General features: G+C 43.8%; 1 protein-coding gene across 1 annotated transcript in view; it reads right to left on the bottom strand.

The window, feature by feature from the left end:
* LOC140184960 (F-box/LRR-repeat protein 6-like) overlaps window positions 1-7,740 on the bottom strand; it is a 66,413-nt gene extending 58,673 nt beyond the window's left edge. Inside the window, exons 1-2 of the mRNA XM_072238202.1 lie at window positions 7,653-7,740; window positions 2,096-2,185 (exon numbers count right to left, since the gene is read on the bottom strand). Coding sequence (XP_072094303.1) covers window positions 2,096-2,185; window positions 7,653-7,740 — 178 coding nt within the window. The remainder of the gene's footprint in view (window positions 1-2,095; window positions 2,186-7,652) is intronic.
* Window positions 7,741-22,325: the final 14,585 nt, after the last annotated feature.

Below are 22,325 nucleotides of genomic sequence, written 5' to 3'. Positions count from 1 at the left end.
TTGCGTCACCTGTCCATCGGTAGGCGAATTGTAGGGGGTCCAGTGTGGTTGGTAGCATGCTGCAGATGTAGCCCTTGATTAGCCTCTTAAAGAGATAAGAGACCAGAGTGGGGAATAGAAGAGGGAAGTGTAAAGGAAAAAATAAAAATAGCAGCAGGAGAAATCGATGTTCATGCCATCAGATTGGAGGATACCTAGACAGAAGCTGAGGTGTTGCCTCTCCACCCGGAGGGGGTCTCATTGTGGCAGAAGAGGAGGCCGTGGGCCGACGTGTCAGAATAGGATCGGGGATGGGAATTCCAAAGGAAAGGTGGGAAATACTGACTGAGATTAAACAATCTAAGAGAGAAAATACTGATGGTGTTTGAAGGCAGATAAATCACTGGGCCTGCATGAAATCTAACCCAGACAGCGGAGGGGCTCGTTCCATTAGAGCAGAAGGACCTTTCCGGACCTGCCTCTCGGTCTTTTTTTGCACTACCTTACTTCCCATTTTTCTATTTTCTATCTATGATTTATAATTTAAATGTTTAATATTTACTAATTTTAATATCTTTAATATTTAATATGTGTGAAGCACAGAACCAAATATCGCTGTGATGATTGTACGTTCTAGTACCAAATGCTTGGCGACAATAAAGTACCATGGGGTAAAGAAGAAGAAGAAGAAGAAGAAGATTTTTATTGTCATTGTTGTGGAGCAATGAAACACAGTTTAGCAGCTCAACGTTTTGCAGCATGACAAGAATATATACATAAAATAAACTCTAAAACCTCAGGAGTGCAGTCCAAAATTAAGAATATATGGATGGGGGAGGGGGGGTAGGACTATTGCACACCTGCCATTCCTGGAAGTGTGATGCATTTAGCTGCCGCCGTCTTGGTGGGGGGACAGGAGAAGGGAAGGGGGTGTTATACATTTCACTGCTTGTGGGTAGAAGCTGCTAAGGAGTCTCTTTGTTTTCATCCTTAATGCTCTGTATCTCTTCCCAGAAGGTAGAGGGGAAAACAGGTGATGTCCAGGATGAGTGGGATCCTTTGAAATACAAGTAGCCTTCTTTTGAAGTCTGCCAGTATAAATGTCTCTGAGGGAGGGTAATGTTGTGCCAATAACCCGCTCTGCTACCCTCACCACCCACTACAAGTCCTTCCTGTTCTGTTCTGTGCAGCTGGCAAACCACACTGCACAGCAATACGTCAGGAGGCTCTCTATAGTTGTCCGATAGAAGTTGATCAGTAGGTGATGAGGGAGGAGAGCGTGCTTTAGTTTCCTTAGGAAGTAGAGCCTCTGTTGGGCCTTCCCCACCTGATAAGAGATATGGGCAGTCCAGGTGAGGTCAGCCGAGATGTGGACGCCGAGGAACTTGAAACTCTCTACTCTCTCCACCTCTTTCCCGTATATGTGCAGAGCAGAGTGTTCGACGCGCTTTGATTTCCTGAAGTCTACTATCAGCTCCTTGGTTGAAGAAGGTGCAGATGGTCACAAGTTCAAGTTTATTGTCTTTCAACTGTCAGTATGTGTACCACCAAACAATGTGATGTCTGTGCAACATAGTACATATAACTCACACACCTAACACTTCAAATAACATTACCACAAATAAATTAACAAATAATAAGGTGCATATATGATACAAGTTAAAAAGTAAACAGTATAGTGCTGCTGGCACTTCATATTGTGAGGAAACCTGGGTGGTGACAGGGAGATCTGTATTCCTACGGGTTGGGGGGAGGGAGATTTTCCCATCCTAATTCCAATGCTGTGGTACCTCCTGCCTGATGGTAGGTCGAAGAGATTGTTGGACAGATAGGAGAGACCAATGGCAATGCTAAGGGCCCTGCGTACACAGCGCTTCTGATAAATATCTCTGATGGGTGTCAGAAAGGCCCGGATGGTCTTTGATGACAGGGTGAAGTAGGGGAAAGGATGCCACAGGGCAAGGAGTGGGTTATTGAAGGACGGACTGGAGGTCCATAGAGGGGAGGGTAGCACAGTAACCATGGCAACAAAGACTTGACTTTACAGGCACCGCCCACTCCTCTAAGGCGACATCCTCATCTTCATCCTTATCCTCTACTGCCGTCCAAAGCTCACCCTCCGACCGCCGTCCCTCTGATCCCGCACTCACTCCACTCACTCCCTCAGGCGTCGCCACACTGAAACTTCCCGCCGTACGCCGCCTCTCTTACTAACCCGATAAATGGTTCTAGGTTCCGCCCACACCTCAAGACAATTGGCTCTGTCACCACAGCTCCACGAATAGGAAACCAGGGTCCTGCAGATCTATTGGTCCAACTCTCCCGTCAATCACCAGACGCCGGCGGCCGCTCGCGATCAAGTGGGGTTGACACCTTTAAAAGGACGCGCGACTTTCTTTTCAAACTGGCAGTGAGACGCTTTAAAACATATATGTTGTTTTGAATTTGCGTAACGCGTGTGACACAAAGCAAAACGCTGACGTTTATGTTTTATTGTGCTGCTTATTTGCATGAACAGCCACTGCTAGAGGCATTTTGAATCATCTCGGCTGTAAATTATTAAACGTACCATTTAATTTATTGTTTCATTTTACTTAATAGCTCTTTAGAGGTTTGGTAAACGGATTCTTGGCTGTTCTAAATTTGTAATAGCGACATCCAGTTCTCATTTGGGGGGCGGGGGCATTAACTGAGAGGCTGTCACAAACACACATATCCAAGGTACAAATACCATGACAAATGTTTTTTTTACAGCAGCAGCACGCTAAATTACAAACATAAATGTTGCATGAAATTATGGAATCCCTCCAAAAGTCTCTTTGAACCCCAACCATCAGGCAGGAGGTATTGGACAAGGACTGTTGGGATGGGAAACAGGTTCTTTCTCCAAGCCATGAGACTACCGAACTCTCTGCCACATCACATATAAATAAAGCGCACGTACTTTTAAATTGCCTATACTCATGCCTTATTGTTTGTTAATTTATTTGTGGTTGTGGAACTTCATGTGTGAATGATATGTATGGTGTTTTACAGTTTGGTCTGGAGGAATATGGTTTCATTTGTCAGTATACATGTGTACAGTTGAATAACAATAAACTGAAATTGAACTTAAATTTGAATTATGAAATTATGGATCTGGTGCTCCCAACATAGTGGTACAATTATGAAGAAGAGTTGCAGGTGAATGGGAACCAGAGTGCCAGAACAGATAGTGGAGAGGTTGGGGAGACAGATGTTGATAATACATAAGACTAAGTCAGGAATCAAAAGGTTGAGCAGAGTGCGACTACAGTCCTAAACTGCACATATTTCAATGCAAGAAGTATCGTAGGAAAGGCAGATGAGCTCAGTGCATGGATCAACACATGGAATTATGACATTGTGGCCATTAGTGAGACTTGGTTACTAGTAGGGCAGGACTGGTGGCTCAATATTCCGGGGTTCACTTGTTTCAGATGCGACCGACAGGAGTGATTAAATGGGGAGCGGTAGCAGTACTAGCCAGGGGAGATGTCACGGCAGTGCTCAGTCAGGACAGGCTGGAGAACTTGTCCAGTGAGGTGTCAGGGGTGGAAATGAGAAATCAGACAAGCATGACCATGTTAATAGGCTATATTACAGACCACCTAACAGTCCGAGGGATTTAGAAGAACGAATTTGTAAAGAGGTTGCAGACTTGCAAGAATAATAAGGTTGTTATATTAGGTGATTTTAAGTTTCCACATATTGACTGGGACTTCCATACTGTAAAGGACTGGATGGGATAGAGTTTGTTGTATGTGTTCAGGAACGTTTCCTTCCTCAGTACGCAGAAGTCCCAATGAAAGTGTGCGATACTTGACCTGCTATTAGGGAATGACAGGGAGTTTGTGTAGGGGAACAGTTTGCATCTAATGATCACAATGCCATTCGTTTCAAAACAAATATGGAAAAACATAGGTATGGTCCACAGGTGAGATTCTAAATTGGACAAAGGACAATTTTGATGATATCAGGAAGGATCTGGCAAATGTGGATTGGGGCAGGCTGTTTTCTGGCAAAGGTATACTTGGTAAGAGGGAGGCCTTCAAAAGTGAAAATTTAAGACCACAAAACTTGTATACTGTCAGAATAAAATAGGGAACCTTGGTTTTCAAAAGATATTGAGGCCCTGGTTAAGAGACAAAAAGGGAGGTGCATTGCAGGTATAGGCAAGTAGGAACAAATGAGGTGCTTCTGGAGTACAAGAAATACAAGAGAACACTTCAGGAAGAAATCGGGAAACTAATTCCTGATGAGGTTTCTGCCAGGAGCCAAAGTGAAGCAGAATCCTAAGGGATTCTACAGTTATGTTAAGAGCAAAAGAATTGCAAAGGACAGAATTGGTCCTCTGGAAGACCAGAATGGTAATCCATGTGTGGAGCCCAAAGGGATGGGGAGATCTTAAATGAATTTTTTTTGCATCTGTATTTACTCAGGAGTTGGAAACCCCCAAGTGAGGCAAAGTGACACCAGCTGCATGGGGTCTACAGAGGAGGAAATGTTCACAGGCAGATTAGGGTGGATAAATCCCCAGTGCCTGACAAAGTGTTCCCTCAGATCCTGCGGGAGGGAAATGCAGAAATTACTAGGACCCTAGCAGAGATATTTAAATTATTCTTAGTGACAGCTGTGGATCTGTCAGAGGATTGGAGGATAGCCAATGTTGTTCCATAGTTTAACAAAAGCTCTACAAATGAACCAGGAAATTATAGGCCAGTGAGTCTGACATCAGTTGTGAGAAAGTTATTGGAAGGCATTCCAGGGGACAAGATATACAGGTATTTGGATAGACGTGACTGATACCATTGTTCAGCATTTCCCCTTCTGGTTACATTTCTTTGAATGATTCTGGAATCTACTCTGGTACCGAATTACAGTTTTTGAACTTGGATTATCGGATTGATTAACTCTTATTTACAAATTTGTATGGAGTATTTATCACCTCTGGGTGTAAGTAGGGCTGAACATGTTGGCCTGCCATCCTTTTTTCTTTTTCTATTTTGATCTTAGCTACCGTACTTTAACTCTCGACATTCCTGGTTCCCTTTGTTCTATCAGCACTTAATAAAGTAATTGTGAAGAAACAAGTTCAAAGTTCAAAGTAAATTTTTAATCAAAGTACATATATGTCAGCATAAACCAATCTCCATATCCATTTTCTTGCAGGCAATCGCAATTTTATGCCTTTATCCTGAGAGAACGAGACATAAAACTTCGAAGAACCTTGAATGAGAATCGTCAGAATCCAGCAACACGTATATCTAAAAATGAATAAATAAAAATAGAATAAAAATTGTTAAGACTACAGCTGGAGGTCATGGGTTAAGAGTGATAGGTAAAATGTTTAAGGGGAACATGAGGGGAAACATCTTCACTCAGAAGGTCGTGAGAGTGTGGAATGGGCTGCCAGCACAAGTGGTGGTTTTGACTTCATTTAAGGGGTTTAGATAGGTACGTGGTTGGGAGGGGTATGGAGGCCAATGGGTTGAGGAAGTTTAAGTGGTTCAGCATGGACTACATGGGCAGAAGGGCCTGTTTGTGTGCAGGTTTTCTATGACAATAAATGAATATAGAAGTGGCAGGATATGTTGCGATTGTACTTGGTGAGGTCTCACTTGGAATATAGTGTTCAGTTTTAGTCACCCTTTAATAGCAGACATCCCACTTCTCCTGGAAGTTCCGGGACTCTCCCGCACAGTGGCAGCGCCAGAGATTTCTTCTTGCTGGTGCTACGGAGGGGCTGAATTATTCAGTGATGGTGCTGAGGGATGCACTGTATGGTAATATGTATTCACAAGGCCAGATGCGAGGCGTTAAAAAGCCAGTTTCAAGCATTATGTGACTACTATAAATGCCTCTTTTGATTCACAAGCAACAGCAATTGGTAAATATAATATAGAAGTGAACTGTGACAGTGTCAACAGCATCAAACACAACCCGGGCTACACAGAGCATAAACAAAAAAAAACAAACAGAGCATCCGAGCAACAGCGCACAACATCAATCACGCACCAATTCCGCAATCAGAACCGTCTTTTCATTTCAGTCAGAAGTCTGCCTATAACCGGATGGAAACAGTGATTGCGAAGGTCATCAGAGTATGTGACAGGTGTGCGTTCAGTTTGGGCCTCAACAACAAAATCATGTCGGCGGTGGGATGGCTGGGCCTGTCTCCTTTCATGTGGTCTGCTCTGTATACCGGCCTTGACGCACAGGTCCCTAGCTCTTGTCTGAATTTCACTCTATGATTCCTCTCTCCGTTTTGCTGAGATTGCATGGATAACAGACTGAGCCAAGTCCACAGCAGATGAAAGCTCCAAACTGGGAGATTGTAGCTGGTCTGACATGAACTTGGTGACTCGGAATAAGTACTCAATCAGAGTGAGAAGTAAAGCAAACTGCTCATCAATCAGTCCATTTACAGCTCTGGCCTCTGTTTTCCTCCGTGCATTTGGTTGACCTATAATATCCTGCAGTGTAGCTAGAATGGCAGGGAGTGATTTCCTAATGGCCCACAAAGCTGTATACTGCCATGCCCAGCGTGTATCTAACAATTTCTTCAACTCCACGGGCTGTGCAGTTGATTCCAGTTCTCTCTGTTTCTTCATTAAAAGATCGTGGGCAACAGAGTTTGGAATGAAGTTGTAAAGCAGCTGCACAGATTCAAAAAACTCACCCATTTGTGGTACATTGCTCACAACATCCACTAAAACAAGGTTAAGTCTGTGAGCATGGCAGTGTATATATAATGCTTGTGGGACCTCTTTCCTGAACCTCTCTTGTACCCCGTTATTGCACCCAGACATCACTGCCACCCCGTCATAACACTGACCTATACACGCATTCTTATCAATAACACACTGGGCGAGTGTGTTCAATGCTTTTAAGAAGCGACTCTGTGTCCAACCCTTCTGCTGGAGTGAAGTGCAAGAATTCTTCAAGCACTGTTTCGTTATTCAAATACTGCACCACCACTGATATTTGCTCTTTTTACTCAAGTCTTTACTTTCATCCACCATGATGGCAAAATGTCCAGCCTCCTTGATTTCTGCACTTATTTGAAGTCTGACCATATCTGCCATAATAACCATAATATCATTTTGGATATCGTGGTGGGTTTTATTTGCATTTCCAGGATTGGCCTCTTTTTTTTTTTAGCTATAGTCTTATCAAACTTCCCAATTACACTGAGCAACTCAACAAAGTTTCCCCTATTGCCAGATCCATCATTCTCCCGGTGTCCCCGCTGGGCAATGCCTTGGCACGCAGTATAGTGTAGAGACTCAACTACTGCTCTCATATGCTCACGATTTTCTTGGACAATCTTTGCATGTCCTTTATCAAGCATATTTCCCAATCTTGAACTGTCTTGTTTTCTCAATCTGAATTCGGCTCGTGCCTCCATCGCAAACTTATGAGCTGCACCTACGCGGTGGGTTTTGAAAGCTGTTGTAGCTTTCCGCCAGTTACGGTAACCGGTGACAGTGAAGGTAGACTCAGAATGGAACCCATGTCCTCCACACAGGAAATGCCTGCATGCGAAGCAGAGTGTAGCATCTTTTGTGACTGAATATTCCAGCCAGGAGTACAGGTCAAACCAGCCACGAATAAAACTCCTTTGCTGATTGCCAAACTGTTGGGAAGGGTACTTTTACAATGCTGGCCGATGGGGTCCTTCCTCAGGCTGCTGGCTAACGTTGCTAACAGTATTCCTACTCGCACTAACAGCAGCTTCATCCACGTTCTCTTCCGAATCTCGCTCCATTTCTTGTTCCTCTACTTCACCCTCACACTCCTTCGATGAACTGCTGTCGTCCTCATCCCCACTTACTTCTTCCTGCATGTCACTTTCAATTAAGACATGCTCAGGCTGATTCCTCTGGATGAGGTCGTTTTCTGACTAAAAATCGATCTATTTTTCACGCCGGCCAAAATAATGCACGTGCCAGGCCGACGCTAGCTTGTAAAAGCACAATGTGCGCGTGTGGCATCCGTTAGTCTCGCGAGACCACGGATCTGCGCCTGGATGTATACTATCAATCTCTCGCGTGAGAGTGAGTGACATCACCACCTTGAGTGATCTTAGATCAGCTTAACTGATCTGAGGTCAGCAACGGCAAGACATTGATAATGAACGAATAAGCAGAAGTGTAGAGTGGATCTGAGAGAGTTTTTAACTTTATTGCTGCGTGGGTGCTATGGTAATTGGGGGCGCTGTTTCACTAGATCAGCTGGAAAAACAAGCTGTGTTCAAAACTATACAGAGAAAGCAAAGCAGCTGCAGTTAATTTCTTGGTGGTGCTATGGTGGGGCTACTGCAATTTTTGCTGGACCTTAGTGGGGCCCCTACTCCCGCATATTGATAGTGGCTCCTTGACGCCTGCAAATTATATACAATATTCCCGAAATGATTTTTTTGAGAGCCAGTGAGTAAGAGGGGGAGGGGGTGGGGTAGAGGTAGAGGGAGAGGGAGAGGGGGAGGGAAAGGGAGAGGGAGAGAGAGGGAGGGAGGGAGAGAGAGGGGGAGAGAGAGAGAGAGAGAGAGAGAGAGAGAGATGGGGAGGGAGGGGGAGAGAGAGGGGAGAGGGGAAGAGGGGGAAGAGAGGGGGAGAGGGGTGGAGACGGAGATGGGGGGAGAGAGAGAGAGAGAGAGAGACTGAGAGCGAATCATAGGGGTCAAAAATAATGACAGTGTTGCTCGCTGCACTGTTTGCAACAATGACTTTTCTGTTGCCCATGGTGGGTTAAATGACTGTAAAAGACATGGTGTGGTGAGTTTAACAGGTGTCATTTGTTCATTAGCATAGCTAACGTTATTTAAACTAGCTGGCTCGCTGCTAAGGAGCTACTCTATTGATGTCCTACGTGATGAGGCCAAATTCCCTGTAGTTAGAGGAAGGAGGAATTCACTTCCCAGCTTCTCACTTCATCCACCCACCTACCTTACCCCTCACCTGGCTTCATCTGGTCAGCCAGCCTGTCCTCCTTCTCCTCCACCCACCTTATTATTCTGGCTTCTTTTTCCTTCCATTTCAATGCTGATGAAGGGTCTTGGCCTGAAACACTGACTGTTTATTCCTCTCTGTAGATATTGCTGACCTGCTGAGTTCATGCAGCATCGTGTGTGTTATTATATCTACTACCTGTTGTATAACAAAAAAGTTTCCCCTCAGGTTCTTATTAAGCTTTTTACTCACCCCTGCACTATTTTTCCATTCCCCATTCTGGTTCCCCTCTCACCCATTCTACTCTCCTCACCTCCCTCTGGGTCCCCTCCTCCTTCCCTTTCTTCCATGGTCCACTCTCCTCTCCTATCAGATTCCTTCTTCTTCAGCCCTTTACCTTTTCCACCCATCTGCTCATTTATTCCAGTTTCTTTCCCCTTCCTTTCCAGTCCTGATGAAAGGTCTCCACCTGAAACATCGGCTGTTTACTCCTCTCCATTGATACTGCCTGACCTGTGAGGTCCTGCGGCATTTTGTGTGTGTGAATATGATTTTGCAGAATCTCTTGTAGAGCCAGTTACCAGAGTCAGTGGATGAGGCAAACACATTAGATACATCTAAGAACGATGTGGACAGGTATATGGATGTCAGGAATTTAGAGGTATGTCGACTAGGTGTCGTGTTAGGGTAGCTATTAGCACAATGCCATTACCCCCTGGGGCACCGGAATTCAATCTCAGCGTCCTCTGTAGTCCTCCCCATGGAATTAATAAAAATTATTTATTTTATAAATATACTTTTAAAACATGGTGAGAAATGGGATTAGATTGAATATATTCAAGGAAGGTTAGTTAGGAAGGTTCAATCATTAGGTATTAATATGGAAGTAGTAAAATGGATTCAGCAGTGGCTGGATGGGAGACGCCAGAGAGATGTGGTGGATAACCGTGTGTCAGATTGGAGATCGGTGTGTAGCGGTATGCCTCAGGGATCTGTACTGGGTCCAATGTTGTTTGTCATATATGTTAATGATCTGGATGATGGGGTGGTAAATTGGATGAGTAAGTATGCAGATGATGCTAAGATAGGTGGAGTTGTGGATACTGAATTAGGTTTTCAAAGCTTGCAGAGAGATTTAGGCCAGTTAGAAGAGTGGGCTGAAAGATTGCAGATGAAGTTTAATGCTGATAAGTGTGAGGTGCTACATTTTGGTAGGACTAATCACAATAGGACATACATGGTAAATGGTAGGGCATTGAGGAATGCAGTAGAACAGAGTGATCTGGGAATAATAGTGCATGGTTCCCTGAAGGTGGAATCTCATGTGGAGAGAATGGTGAAGAAAGCTTTTGGTCTGCTGGCCTTTATAAATCAGGGCATTGAGTATAGGAGTTGGGATGTAATGTTGAAATTGTACAAGGCATTGGTGAGGCCAAAATTGGAGTATTGTGTACAGTTCTGGTCACCGAATTATAGGAAGGATGTCAACAAAATTGAGAGTGTGCAGAGGAGATTTACTGGGATGTTGCCTGGGTTTCATCTCCTAAGTTACAGAGAAAGGTTGAACAAGTTAGGTCTTAGTTCTTTGGAGCATAGAAGGTTGAGGGGGGACTTGATAGAGGTATTTAAAATTATGAGGGGGATTGATAGAGTTGACGTGGATAAGCTTTTTCCATTGAGAATGGGGGAGATTCAAACAAGAGGACATGAGTTGAGAGCTAAAGGGCAAAAGTTTAGGGGTAACATGAGGGGGAACTTCTTTACTCAGAGAGTGGTAGCTGTGTGGAATGGGCTTCCAGCAGAAGTGGTTGAGGCAGGTTCGATGTTGTCGTTTAAAGTTAAATTGGATAGATATATGGACAGGAAAGGAATGGAGGGTGATGGACCGAGTGCAGGTCAGTGGGACTAGGTGAGAGTAAGAGTTCGGCATGGACTAGAAGGGTCGAGATGGCCTGTTTCCATGCTGTAATTGTTATATGGTTATATGGATATATATCTTGGCTGGTATGAACAACTCAAGATGACAGATTTTTTTTTTCTTAAAGATCTTTCATTCCAGCCCGTAATTTGTCATTCCTCCTTTCTGCAGATCACTGGCCAGAGCAGGTTCAGTCCTTTCCCACCTACATCCATAGCACTCCACATGCCCTCAATCTTCTTGACAACTTTCAATTCCCTGACCCTGATTGCCTTGTTTTCACCATGGATGTCCAGTTCCAATACACTCCTATTCCCCATCAAAAAGGCCTTAAAGTTCTCTGCTTCTTTCTCGACAACAGACCTGACCAGTTCTCCTCCATCTGGCAGAAATGGTCCTCACCCTCAACAATTTCTCCTTTGGTTCTTCCCACTTACTGTAAACTCAAGGAATAGCCATGGGCCCCAACTGTACCTGCCTTTTTGTTGCCTACATAGAACAGTCCATCTTCCAGCCTTCCATGGTAATTTTCCCAACTCTTTCTGTGCTACACTGACAACTGCATTGTGCTGCTTTATTCGCCAATGCTGAGCTTGTCAATTTCAACTGAGCTTGCAACTTTGCCTGCAACTTCCACCCTGACCTGAAATTCACTTGATCCATTCTGACACCTCTCTCCCCTTTTTCTCAATCTTTCTGTCTCCATCTCTGGAGACAAACTGTTTACCAACTACCAACATATAAACTGGACCTTCAACGTGATGGGACCAGAGTGCCAGAACAGATAGTGGAGTAGTTGTGGAGAAAGATTTCGTTAAGCCTGCATACAAGGTCTGGCATCAAAGTTTGAGTGGACTGAGACTAACGTTCTGAGCTGCATATATTTCAATGTAAGGAATTTTATAGGAAAGGCAGATGAGCTCCAGACATGGATCGACACCTGGAATTATGACATTGTAGCCATTAGAGATACTCAGTTGCAGGAGGGGCAGCTCTATGTTCTGGGTTTCCATTGCTTTAGATGTGATAGAGCAAGAGGGATTAAAGAGGGAGGGGAGGCACTAATAGGGAAACATGCCAGGACAGACTGATCCTCTGGTGAGGCTTTATGCGTAGAACTGAGGAATAAGAAAGCTACAACCATGTTAATGGGATTATATTATGAACCACTCAACAGGCTGAGGTACTAAGAGGAGCAAATTTGTACAGATCGCAGACTATGCAGGAAACTTAAGGTTGTGATAGTTCTAAATTTTAAGTTTCCACATATTGACTGAGACTTCCATACTGTAAAGGACTGGATGGGATAGAGTTTGTTGTATGTGTTCAGGAACGTTTCCTTCCTCAGTGCGTAGGATAAATAACGTTCACGAAGGAGCGGAGGGTTTGTCTATGATGGAGTTTGAAGGAAAGAATACCTCCACTATGGAACTTGAAATTGAGAGGGCCCATCGTGCGCTCGTCCAGAGGCCTACTGAAGACAGAGAAGATAAGCCACGCTCAATAGTAATTGGATTCCTTCGATACAATACCAAGGCGGAGATCCTACGAAGGGCCTAGGGTAAGAAGAGGGTGTTTTTGAATGGGAAATTAATATATTTCGATCAAGATCACCCTCCGGCGGTCCTGCAGAAACATAAAGAATACTCTGCAGTAAAGCGAATATTAAAGCAAGGAAAGATTAGATTCCAAACTCCGTACCCTGCTGAACTGCGGCTCTTTTATGAAGATGGTATGCAACTGTATCAGACAGTGGAAGAGGCGACTACAGACATGAGGAACAGAGGGCTGCCTGTCAGTGTAGTCAAACCGAGGGAAAGCCTGGCTGAGCAGTTATCCCGATCTGCTTGGGAAACAGTAAGAGAACCAAGAAAGCAGGGGACGGGAGGAGGGCGAGAGAAGAATAGCAGGAAGAGACTGTGAGTTTTCTGAAGACAGCCCTCACCCCCTCCAGAACAGCCATAAGGTTTGACTAACTTTAAAAGTGTTGATAAGATACAGAAGCAAAAATAGACGGTGCTATAACTCTTTCAAGAAATACTTATTATAATGTGGATTTTATATCACTCAATTTTTTAAATTACATAGTGTTCTATGTTCTATTCACTAGAATAGTGCAGTACAGTACAGGCCCTTCGGCCCACAATGTTGTGCTGACCCTTAAACCCTACCTCCCATATAACCCCCCCACCTTAAATTCCTCTATATACCTGTCTAGTAGTCTCTTAAATTTCACCAGTGTATCTGCCTCCACCACTGACTCAGGCACTGCATTCCACGCACCAACCACTCTCTGAATAAAAAACCTTCCTCTAATATCCCCCTTCAACTTCCCACCCCTTACATTAAAGCCATGTCCTCTTGTACTGAGCAGTGGTGCCCTGGAGAAGAGGCGCTGGCTGTCCACTCTATCTATTCCTCTTAATATCTTGTATACCTCTATCATGTCTCCTCTCATCCTCCTTCTCTCCAAAGAGTAAAGCCCTAGCTCCCTTAATCTCTGATCATAATGCATACTCGCTAAACCAGGCAGCCTTCTGGTAAATCTCCTCCGTACCCTTTCCAATGCTTCCACATCCTCCCTACAGTGAGGCGACCAGAACTGGACACAATACTCCGGGTATGGCCTAACCAGAGTTTTATAGAGCTGCATCATTACATCGCGACTCTTAAACTCCATCCCTCGACTTATGAAAGCTAGCACCCCATAAGCTTTCTTAACTACCCTGTCCACCTGTGAGGCATGTACCCCGAGATCCCTCTGCTGCTCCACACTACCAAGTATCCTGCCATTTACTTTGTACTCTGCCTTGGAGTTTGTCCTTCCAAAGTATACCACCTCACACTTCTCCGGGTTGAGCTCCATCTGCCACTTCTCAGCCCACTTCTGCATCCTATCAATGTCTCACTGCAGTCTTCAACAGTCTTCTACACTATCCACAACACCACCAACCTTTGTGTCGATTGCAAACTTGCCAACCCACCCTTCTACCCCTACATCCAGGTCGTTAATAAAAATCACGAAAGACAGAGGTCCCAGAACAGATCCTTGTGGGACACCACTAGTCACAACCCTCCAATCCGAGTGTACTCCCTCCACCACGACCCTCTGCCTTCTGCAGGCAAGCCAATTCTGAATCCACCTGGCCAAACTTCCCTGGATCCCATGCCTCCTGACTTTCTCAATAAGCCTACCATGTGGAACGTTGTCAAATGCCTTACTAAAATCCATGTAGATCACACCCACTGCACTACCCTCATCTATATGCCTGGTCACCTCCTCAAAGAACTCTTATCAGGCTTGTTAGACACGATCTGCCCTTCACAAAGCCATGCTGACTGTCCCTGATCAGACTATGATTCTCTAAATGCCCAGAGATCCTACCTCTAAGAATCTTTTCCAACAGCTTTCCCAGCACAGACGTAAGGCTCACTGGTCTATAATTACCCAGGCTATCCCTACTACCTTTTTTGAACAAGGGGACAACATTCGCCTCCCTCCAATCCTCCGGTACCATTCCCGTGGACAACGAGGACATAAAGATCCTCGCCAGAGACTCAGCAATCTCTTCCCTCGCCTCGTGGAGCAGCCTGGGGAATATTCCGTCAGGCCCCGGGGGCTTATCCGTCCTAATGTATTTTAACAATTCCAACACCTCCACTCCCTTAATATCAACATGCTCCAGAACATCAACCTCACTCATATTGTCCTCACCTTCATCAAGTTCCCTCTCATTGGTGAATAGCGAAGAGAAGTATTCATTGAGGACCTCGCTCACTTCCACAGCCTCCAAGCACATCTTCCCACCTTTATCTCTAATCGGTCCTACCTTCACTCCTGTCATCATTTTGTTCTTCACATAACTGAAGAGTGCCTTGGGGTTTTCCTTTACCCTACTCGCCAAGGCCTTCTGATGCCCCCTTATTGCTCTCCTCAGCCCCTTTTAAAGCTCCTTTTTTGCTACCCTATATTCCTCAATCGACCCATCTGATCCTTGCTTCCTAAACCTCACTAATGCTGCCTTCTTCCACCTGACTAGATTTTCTACCTCACTTGTCACCCATGGTTCCTTCACCCTACCAGTCTTTATCTTCCTCATCGGGACAAATTTATCCCTAACATCCCGCAAGAGATCTCTAAACATCAACCACATGTCCATAGTACATTTCCCTGCAGAAACATCATCCCAATTCACACCCGCAAGTTCTAGCCTTATAGCCTCATAATTTGCCCTTCTTCAATTAAAAATTTTCTTGTCCTCTCTGGTTCTATCCTTCTCCATGATAATGTTAAAGGCCAGGGAGTGATGGTCACTGTCCTCCAGATACTCACCCACTGAGGGATCTGTGACCTGAGCCGGTTTGTTACCTAATACTAAATCTAGTATGGCATTCCCCCTGGTCGGCCTGTCAACATATTGTGACAAGAATCCATCCTGGACATACTTAACAAACTCTGCCCCATCTAAACCATTGGAACTAATCAGGTGCCATTCTGTATTAGGGAAGTTAAAGTCATCCATGATAACAACCCTGTTATTTTTGCACCTTTCCAAAATCTGCCTCCCAATCTGTTCCTCCGTATCTCTGCTGCTACCAGGGGGCCTATAGAATACTCCCAATAGAGTAACTGCTCCCTTCCTGTTCCTGACTTCTACCCATACTGACTCAAAAGAGGATCCTGCTACATTACCCACCCTTTCTGTAGCTGTAAGAGTATCCCCAACCACTAATGCCACCCCTCCTCCCCTTCCCCTCCCCTCTCTATCCCTTTTAAAGCACTGAAATTCAGGAACATTGAGAATCCATTCCTGCTCTGGTGCCAGCCAAGTCTCTGTAATGGCCACTACATCATAATTCCATGTATGTATCCAAGCTCTCAGTTCATCACCTTTGTTCCTGATGCTTCTTGCATTGAAGTACACACATTTTAGCCCTTATACCTTACTACCTTTACACCCTTTATTCTGCTTCTCTTTCCTCAAAGCCTCTTTATATGTTAGATCTGGCTTTACTCCATGTACTATACTTCCAGTTCCCGCATGACCTTTATCTTCCTCCACCTCATTATCTGCTCTAACACTCTGGTTCCCCTCCCACTGAAAATCTAGTTTAAACCCCCCGGAACAGCACTAGCAAACCTTCCCGCAAGGATGCTAGTCCCCCTCCAGTTCAGGTGCAACCCGTCCTGTAGGAACAGGTCCCACCTTCCTTGGAACAAGGCCCAATTGTCCAGAAACATGAAGCCCTCCCTCCTGCACCAACTCCTTAGCCACGTATTTAGCTGCATTATCTTCCTATTTCTAGCTTCACTAGCATGTGGCACGGGTAGCAATCCTGAGATTGCAACCCTGGAGGTCCCGTCCTTCAAGTTTGCACCTAACACCCTAAACTCTCTTTGCAGGACCTCCTCCTTCTTCCTATCCATGTCATTGGTCCCTACACGAACCACGACATCTGGCTGCTCACCCTCCTTCCTGAGAATACCGAGAACTCGATCCGAGATATCGCGGATCCTGGCACCAGGGAGGCAACAGACCATCCGGAATTCTTGATCTCTGCCACAGAACCTCCTATCTGTCCCCCTAACTATTGAATCCCCTATCACTACTGCTCTCCTCTTTTCCCTCCTTCCCTTCTGAGCTGAGGGTCCAGTCTCAGTGCCAGAGACGCAACCACTGCAACTTGTCCCTGGTAGGTCCTCCCCACCAACAGTATCCAAAACGGTATACTTATTATTGATGGGAACGGCCACAGGGGTGCTCTGCTCATTCTGTCTATTCCCCTTTCCTCTCCTGACAGTCACCCAGCTACCTGCCTCCTGACTTTTAGGGGTGACTATCTCCCTGAAACTCCTGTCTATTTCTACCTCCGCCTCATGCATCAGCAAGGGAGATGAGGCTGAGTACAGGGCTACGGTAGGAAACTTTGTCACATGGTGTAAGCAGAATTACCTGCAGCTTAATGTGAAAAAGACTAAGGAGTTGGTGGTAGACCTGAGGAGAGCTAAGGTACCGGTGACCCCTGTTTCCATCCGGGGGGTCAGTGTGGACATGGTGGAGGATTACAACCTGGGGATACGAATTGACAATAAACTGGACTGGTCAAAGAGCACTGAGGCTGTCTACAAGAAGGGTCAGAGCCGTCTCTATTTCCTGAGGAGACTGAGGACCTTTAATATCTGCCTGACGTTGCTGAGAATGTTCTACGAGTCTGTGGTGGCCAGTGCTATCATGTTTGCTGTTGTGTGCTGGGGCAGCAGATTGAGGGTAGCAGACTCCAACAGAATCAACAAACTCATTCGTAAGGCCAGTGATGTTGTGGGGATGGAACTGGACTCTCTGACGGCGGTGTCTTAAAAGAGGATGCTGTCTAAGTTGCATGCCATCTTGGACAATGTCTCCCATCCACTACATAATGTACTGGGTGGGCACAGGAGTACATTCAGCCAGAGACTCATTCCACCGAGATGCAACACAGAGCATCATAGGAAGTCATTCCAGCCTGTGGCCATCAAACTTTACAACTCCTCCCTTGGAGGGTCAGACACCCTGAGCCAATAGGCTGGTCCTGGACTTATTTACTGGCATAATTTACATTTTACTATTTAACTATTTATGGTTTTTATTACTATTTATTATTTATGGTGCAACTGTAACGAAAACCAATTTCCCCCGGGATCAATAAAGTATGAGTATGACTATGAACGACCCGAAGTTCATCCAGCCCCAACTCGGTTTGTCAGGAGCTGCAGCTGGATGCACCTTTTACAGGTGTAGTCATCAGGGACAATTGTGCTCGCCCTGTCTTCCCGCATACTGCAAACGGAGCACTCGACTGCCTTAATTGCTGCCTCCATTACCTACTCCTAAGTTAATTAGAATAATTAAAGGAACTTACCTGGCCTTACCTCACTGGGAGCAAGCTCGTCCTCAGCCTCTGCATGCCGAAGCCTCTCAAGCCAAAGCTTTTCTACTCTGTCTCCCACTACTCCGTCGCCTGCTACGCCATCGCCTGCTCCATTAATCTGCTCGCTTTTTAAACTCTCCCGCTGTCTCACAGGCCAACCTTCACGCGCTCGTGCAGTCGTGCCCCGTTCAAACTGCCAAAGAAATAACCCAACTTTCATTCATTCACTCCTTTTTCCCCACCTAAATGAGAATATATATATATGGGAGCAACACACAGGGAAATCTTTTCTGTGTAATGGGCATAGACTTGTTCACTTACTTTTATGGGTATTGTAATGGGAGCCCCAACTCACAGGGAGGAGGGGCTATCCCCCACGGCTAGATGTTTCCTCCAGTTCAAGCCAGGGTCATCTACTAGAGACCTCAGCCTTGCAATCACACCTTCGTTGCCTTTTTTATTATTCGCATTTCTTGGTTCTTATTTGTAGATTGATTAAGTTTTATTCTGCTAATTTCAATGATATATTGACAGATAAGTACACACGACTAAGGACAAAGTAAAATTCATTTCTTTTAATGTCAATGGGCTGTTAAATCCGATCAAACGCAGTAAAATTCTATCCAAAATGAAAAAAGAACAAGCCCATCTAGTATATTTGCAGGAAATTCACTTAAGTGATAATGAGCATGGAAAATTAAAGAGAATGGGTTTCACTAATTTGTTTTTCTCCTCATATAAATCAGGACATAGGAGAGGCGTTGCTATTCTCATCTCAAGCAAGCTAAATTTTGAAAAAAGTATTCGAAATGGGAGATAAGGAGGGCAGGTATATTCTGGTAAGGGGTAATATGGGTGGAAATCCAGTTACTTTATTGAATCTATATGCACCCCCAGGAAGTGGTATTAGTTTCTTCCAGAAAATTCCTAACATTATGGTAACGGAAACAGGTGGTCTCTTGGTATGTTGGGGAGACTGAAATTTACAATCACAACCAATGTTAGACTCTTCCAATGGAAAAACCTATGAAACAAAATCCTTACATAAGAGAGTTAACACTCTTTTTGAGGATGTTGGTTTAATTGATATATGGAGGGACCTTTTCCCCGACAGAAGGGATTACACTCATTATTCTGCCCGCCCCCCCCCCATTCTGTATATACAAGAATAGACTATTTCATGACATTTGGAAAAGACAAAGACAAAATAAACACCTGTGGAACTGGGACAATAGATGTAAGTGACCAGACACCTATACATTTATCTGTTGATTTTGACCTACAACCAAAGAATACTATTTGGAAACTAAATTCAAGTCTACTCAATGATCCCTACTTTAAGGAACAAATTAAAAAAGAAATGGGTCTTTACTTCAAATTCAATGATAATGGAGAGGTTTCACCTCCCATTCTACGGGATACTCTGAAGGCAGTCTTAAGAGGGAAAATTATAGCAATATCTTCATTTAAGAAAAAAAATGAGGAATAAAACATTAGAGGAATTACAAAATAGGCTGAAGGAACTAGAAAAAAAACACAAATTGAATTTGGCACAGGATACATTAGAGGAAATTTTAAAAATTAGGAATGAAATTAATAGTTTGGCTACTCAAGAAATCAGAAAAAATTTAATGTTTCTGAAACAGAGACATTATGAAAGTGGATCTAACTCTATGAAAGTACTGACGTGGAAACTGACGAAAAAGATAGTAAAAAATACAATTCATAGAATTAGGGATCCACGGACAAAAATGATAAAAAAAAAGCTAAGTAAAATTCAAGAAACTTTTGAAGTGTTTTACGAAACTCTATATTCCAAAGTTTCAGGGGGAAGCATAACCCAAATTGACACTTTCCTGAATTCTCTAGAGTTACCGACTTTAACCGAAGAACAAAATAGAACGATGACTGCTGACATAACTGAAGCTGAACTAAAAACTACAATTGGTAGGCTTAAATTAAGCAAGTCACCAGGATCAGATGGATATACGGCAGAGTGTTATAAAGAGTTTAAAAATGAGTTAATCCCTGTTTTACTTCCCACACTGAACTGGGCTCTCAAAAAGGCACAAATGCCACCCAGCTGGAAGGAAGCGATAATCTCAGCTATACCGAAAGAAGGCAAGGATAAAATGGAATGTGGGTCATTTAGACCAATATCCGTTCTTAATGTAGATTATAGATTATTTACCTCCATCATGGCCAAATGATTAGAAGAGTTTCTACCCATACTGATACATAAGGATCAGACAGGTTTTATACAACAACACCAAACACAAGACAATATACAAAGGACACTTCGCATTTCATATACAAAAAAAATCTCAGCAATAGTGATAGGCGTGGACGCTGAAAAGGTATTTGATTTGGTTAAATGGAATTTTCTTTGGTTTCCATGACACAATTATTAAAACTATACAGGCAGTATATGACAACCCTACTGCTAGGATTAAAATCAATGGATATTTATCAAATAGTTTTACCCTAGAAAGGGACACGAGATGGGGTTGTGCATGGTCACCGCTACTCTTCGCATTATAGCTGGAACCATTAGCTCAATACATCAGACAAAATGAAGATATCAGGGGAATTACTATTAAAGGGACAGAGCATAAATTGGCCTGTTACACAGATGACATTTTGATCTATCTAGGACAACCAACATACTCTTTACCTAAATTGATGCAATCCTTTGAACAATATGGTCAATTATCAGGATACAAGATCAACATAGATAAAACCCAATTACTTTCATATAACTATAGCCCACCAAGAGAAATTAAAAGTAGATATCCCTGGGCATGGCAAACAGATTCTTTCAAATATTTGGGTATCATTATGCCAAAAGATTTGGCAAAATTATCAGAATATAATTATCAGCCTATATATAAAAAAAATTAAGGAAGATATAACAAGATGGAACCTAATTCCTTTCTTTAGTCTCAGCTCAAGGATTGAATCTATTAAAATGAATATATTGCCCAGACTATGACAGGTATGCCCCGCTTTTCGAACGTTCGCTTTATGAAACCTCACTGTTACGAAAGACCTACATTAGTTCCCTGTTTTCGCTAACAGAAGGTGTCTTCACTGTTACGAAAAAATCATTGCGCACCCCGAGCAGCCACTCTCCCCCAGATTCGGAACTGCAATCTCGCCAGCATTGCTTAAACACGTGCCTGTGAGCAGCCGTTCGCAAGATGAGTTCTATGGTATCGGAAAAGCCTAAAAGAGCTTGTAAGGGTGTTACACTTACCGTAAAACTAGACATAATTAAGCGTTTTGATCGCGGAGAACAAAGTAAGGACTAAGTGAGTTTGGTTTGTGGAAGCTGACGAAGATGATGTTGAAGAGGTTTTGGGATCCCATGACCAAGAACTGATAGATGAAGAACTGATGCAGTTGGAAGAGGAAAGGATAACAATCGAAACCGAATGAGTAATGATAAAGTACGACTTTAATTTTGAAAGGGTACGTCGGTTTAGGGGATATTTGCAGGATGGGTTGAGTGCTTACAAAGAACTGTATGATAGAAAAATGCGCGAGGCTCAGCAGTCAAGCAAGCCTTCCACATCAGCCACAGCAGATGACTAACCTGGACCTTCGATATCGAGGCGGGCAGTCATTGGAGAAGATGAGCTGCCTGCTCTAATGGAAACAGACAACGAGATGACACCCCAGTGTCCCACCACCCCAACCCTCGGGCTGCGGACAGATACCGATTTGCGGAGAATGCAGCAGCAGCCGGGAGACACACAGCACATCTTTAAGAAAAAAGCCGAAATAAACATGCTAATTAATTAGGTCCCGCCCAACACGTAATTGTCGGCCCAGATCAGAGGTGATTGGTAATTGAGTTAATTTATTTGTTGTGACAGGAAATGGAGGAATTTACTTTTATTACCCAGCTGGCTGGCTTGATGGACCACCTTCCTATTGGAATGAGACTCTTCATTTCCATGACAGCAGAGGATGGCAACAGGAATTGCGATGAACTTTGAATCTCCTAAACTACCCCACCACCCAGTAAGTGCCAAAAGCTTCAAGAGGTATACAAAACTATCTTTTAAATGGTATTTTTAAATATGTAAATTATAAACACAAATCATGATACTTTGATTCTGACCACACCGGAGATGTATGTTTACATGATATTGAGATATTGATTCTGGAGTATGAGCACTTTGAACATTTGGAACAGAGACCTGAAAATTGGGTCCATCATTAACTCCCCGCCTCTCTCCCAAATCGAGACCTTAACTAAAAATCCAGTACAGTATTGTCTTTTGCTTTTCCAACAGTTCCATGCAGTGGTTACAAATCCTTGCCAAACAAGTCAGTTCCGTGCTGCCGTCTGTCCAGTTCCTTCAGTGTAAGATTTCAGAGTCAGATCCATTTTACAGTTGCAAGCAAAAGAACTCTACATCCGGACCCACATTTGAACTGCCTCCAAGGAATCTTGCTGATTTGGGGATACATTTCAGGTTCCATTATATTGGACTTATCGGTCATCACAGCCCTCATCAATGTTTTCATAATGAAAGTTGAAA

Source organism: Mobula birostris, chromosome 20, assembly GCF_030028105.1.
Source record: "Mobula birostris isolate sMobBir1 chromosome 20, sMobBir1.hap1, whole genome shotgun sequence".
NCBI classification, from domain to species: Eukaryota; Metazoa; Chordata; class Chondrichthyes; order Myliobatiformes; family Myliobatidae; genus Mobula; species Mobula birostris.
The sequence above is the reverse complement of the archived record's forward strand: the minus strand, read 5'-3'. Positions and strand labels throughout refer to the sequence as shown.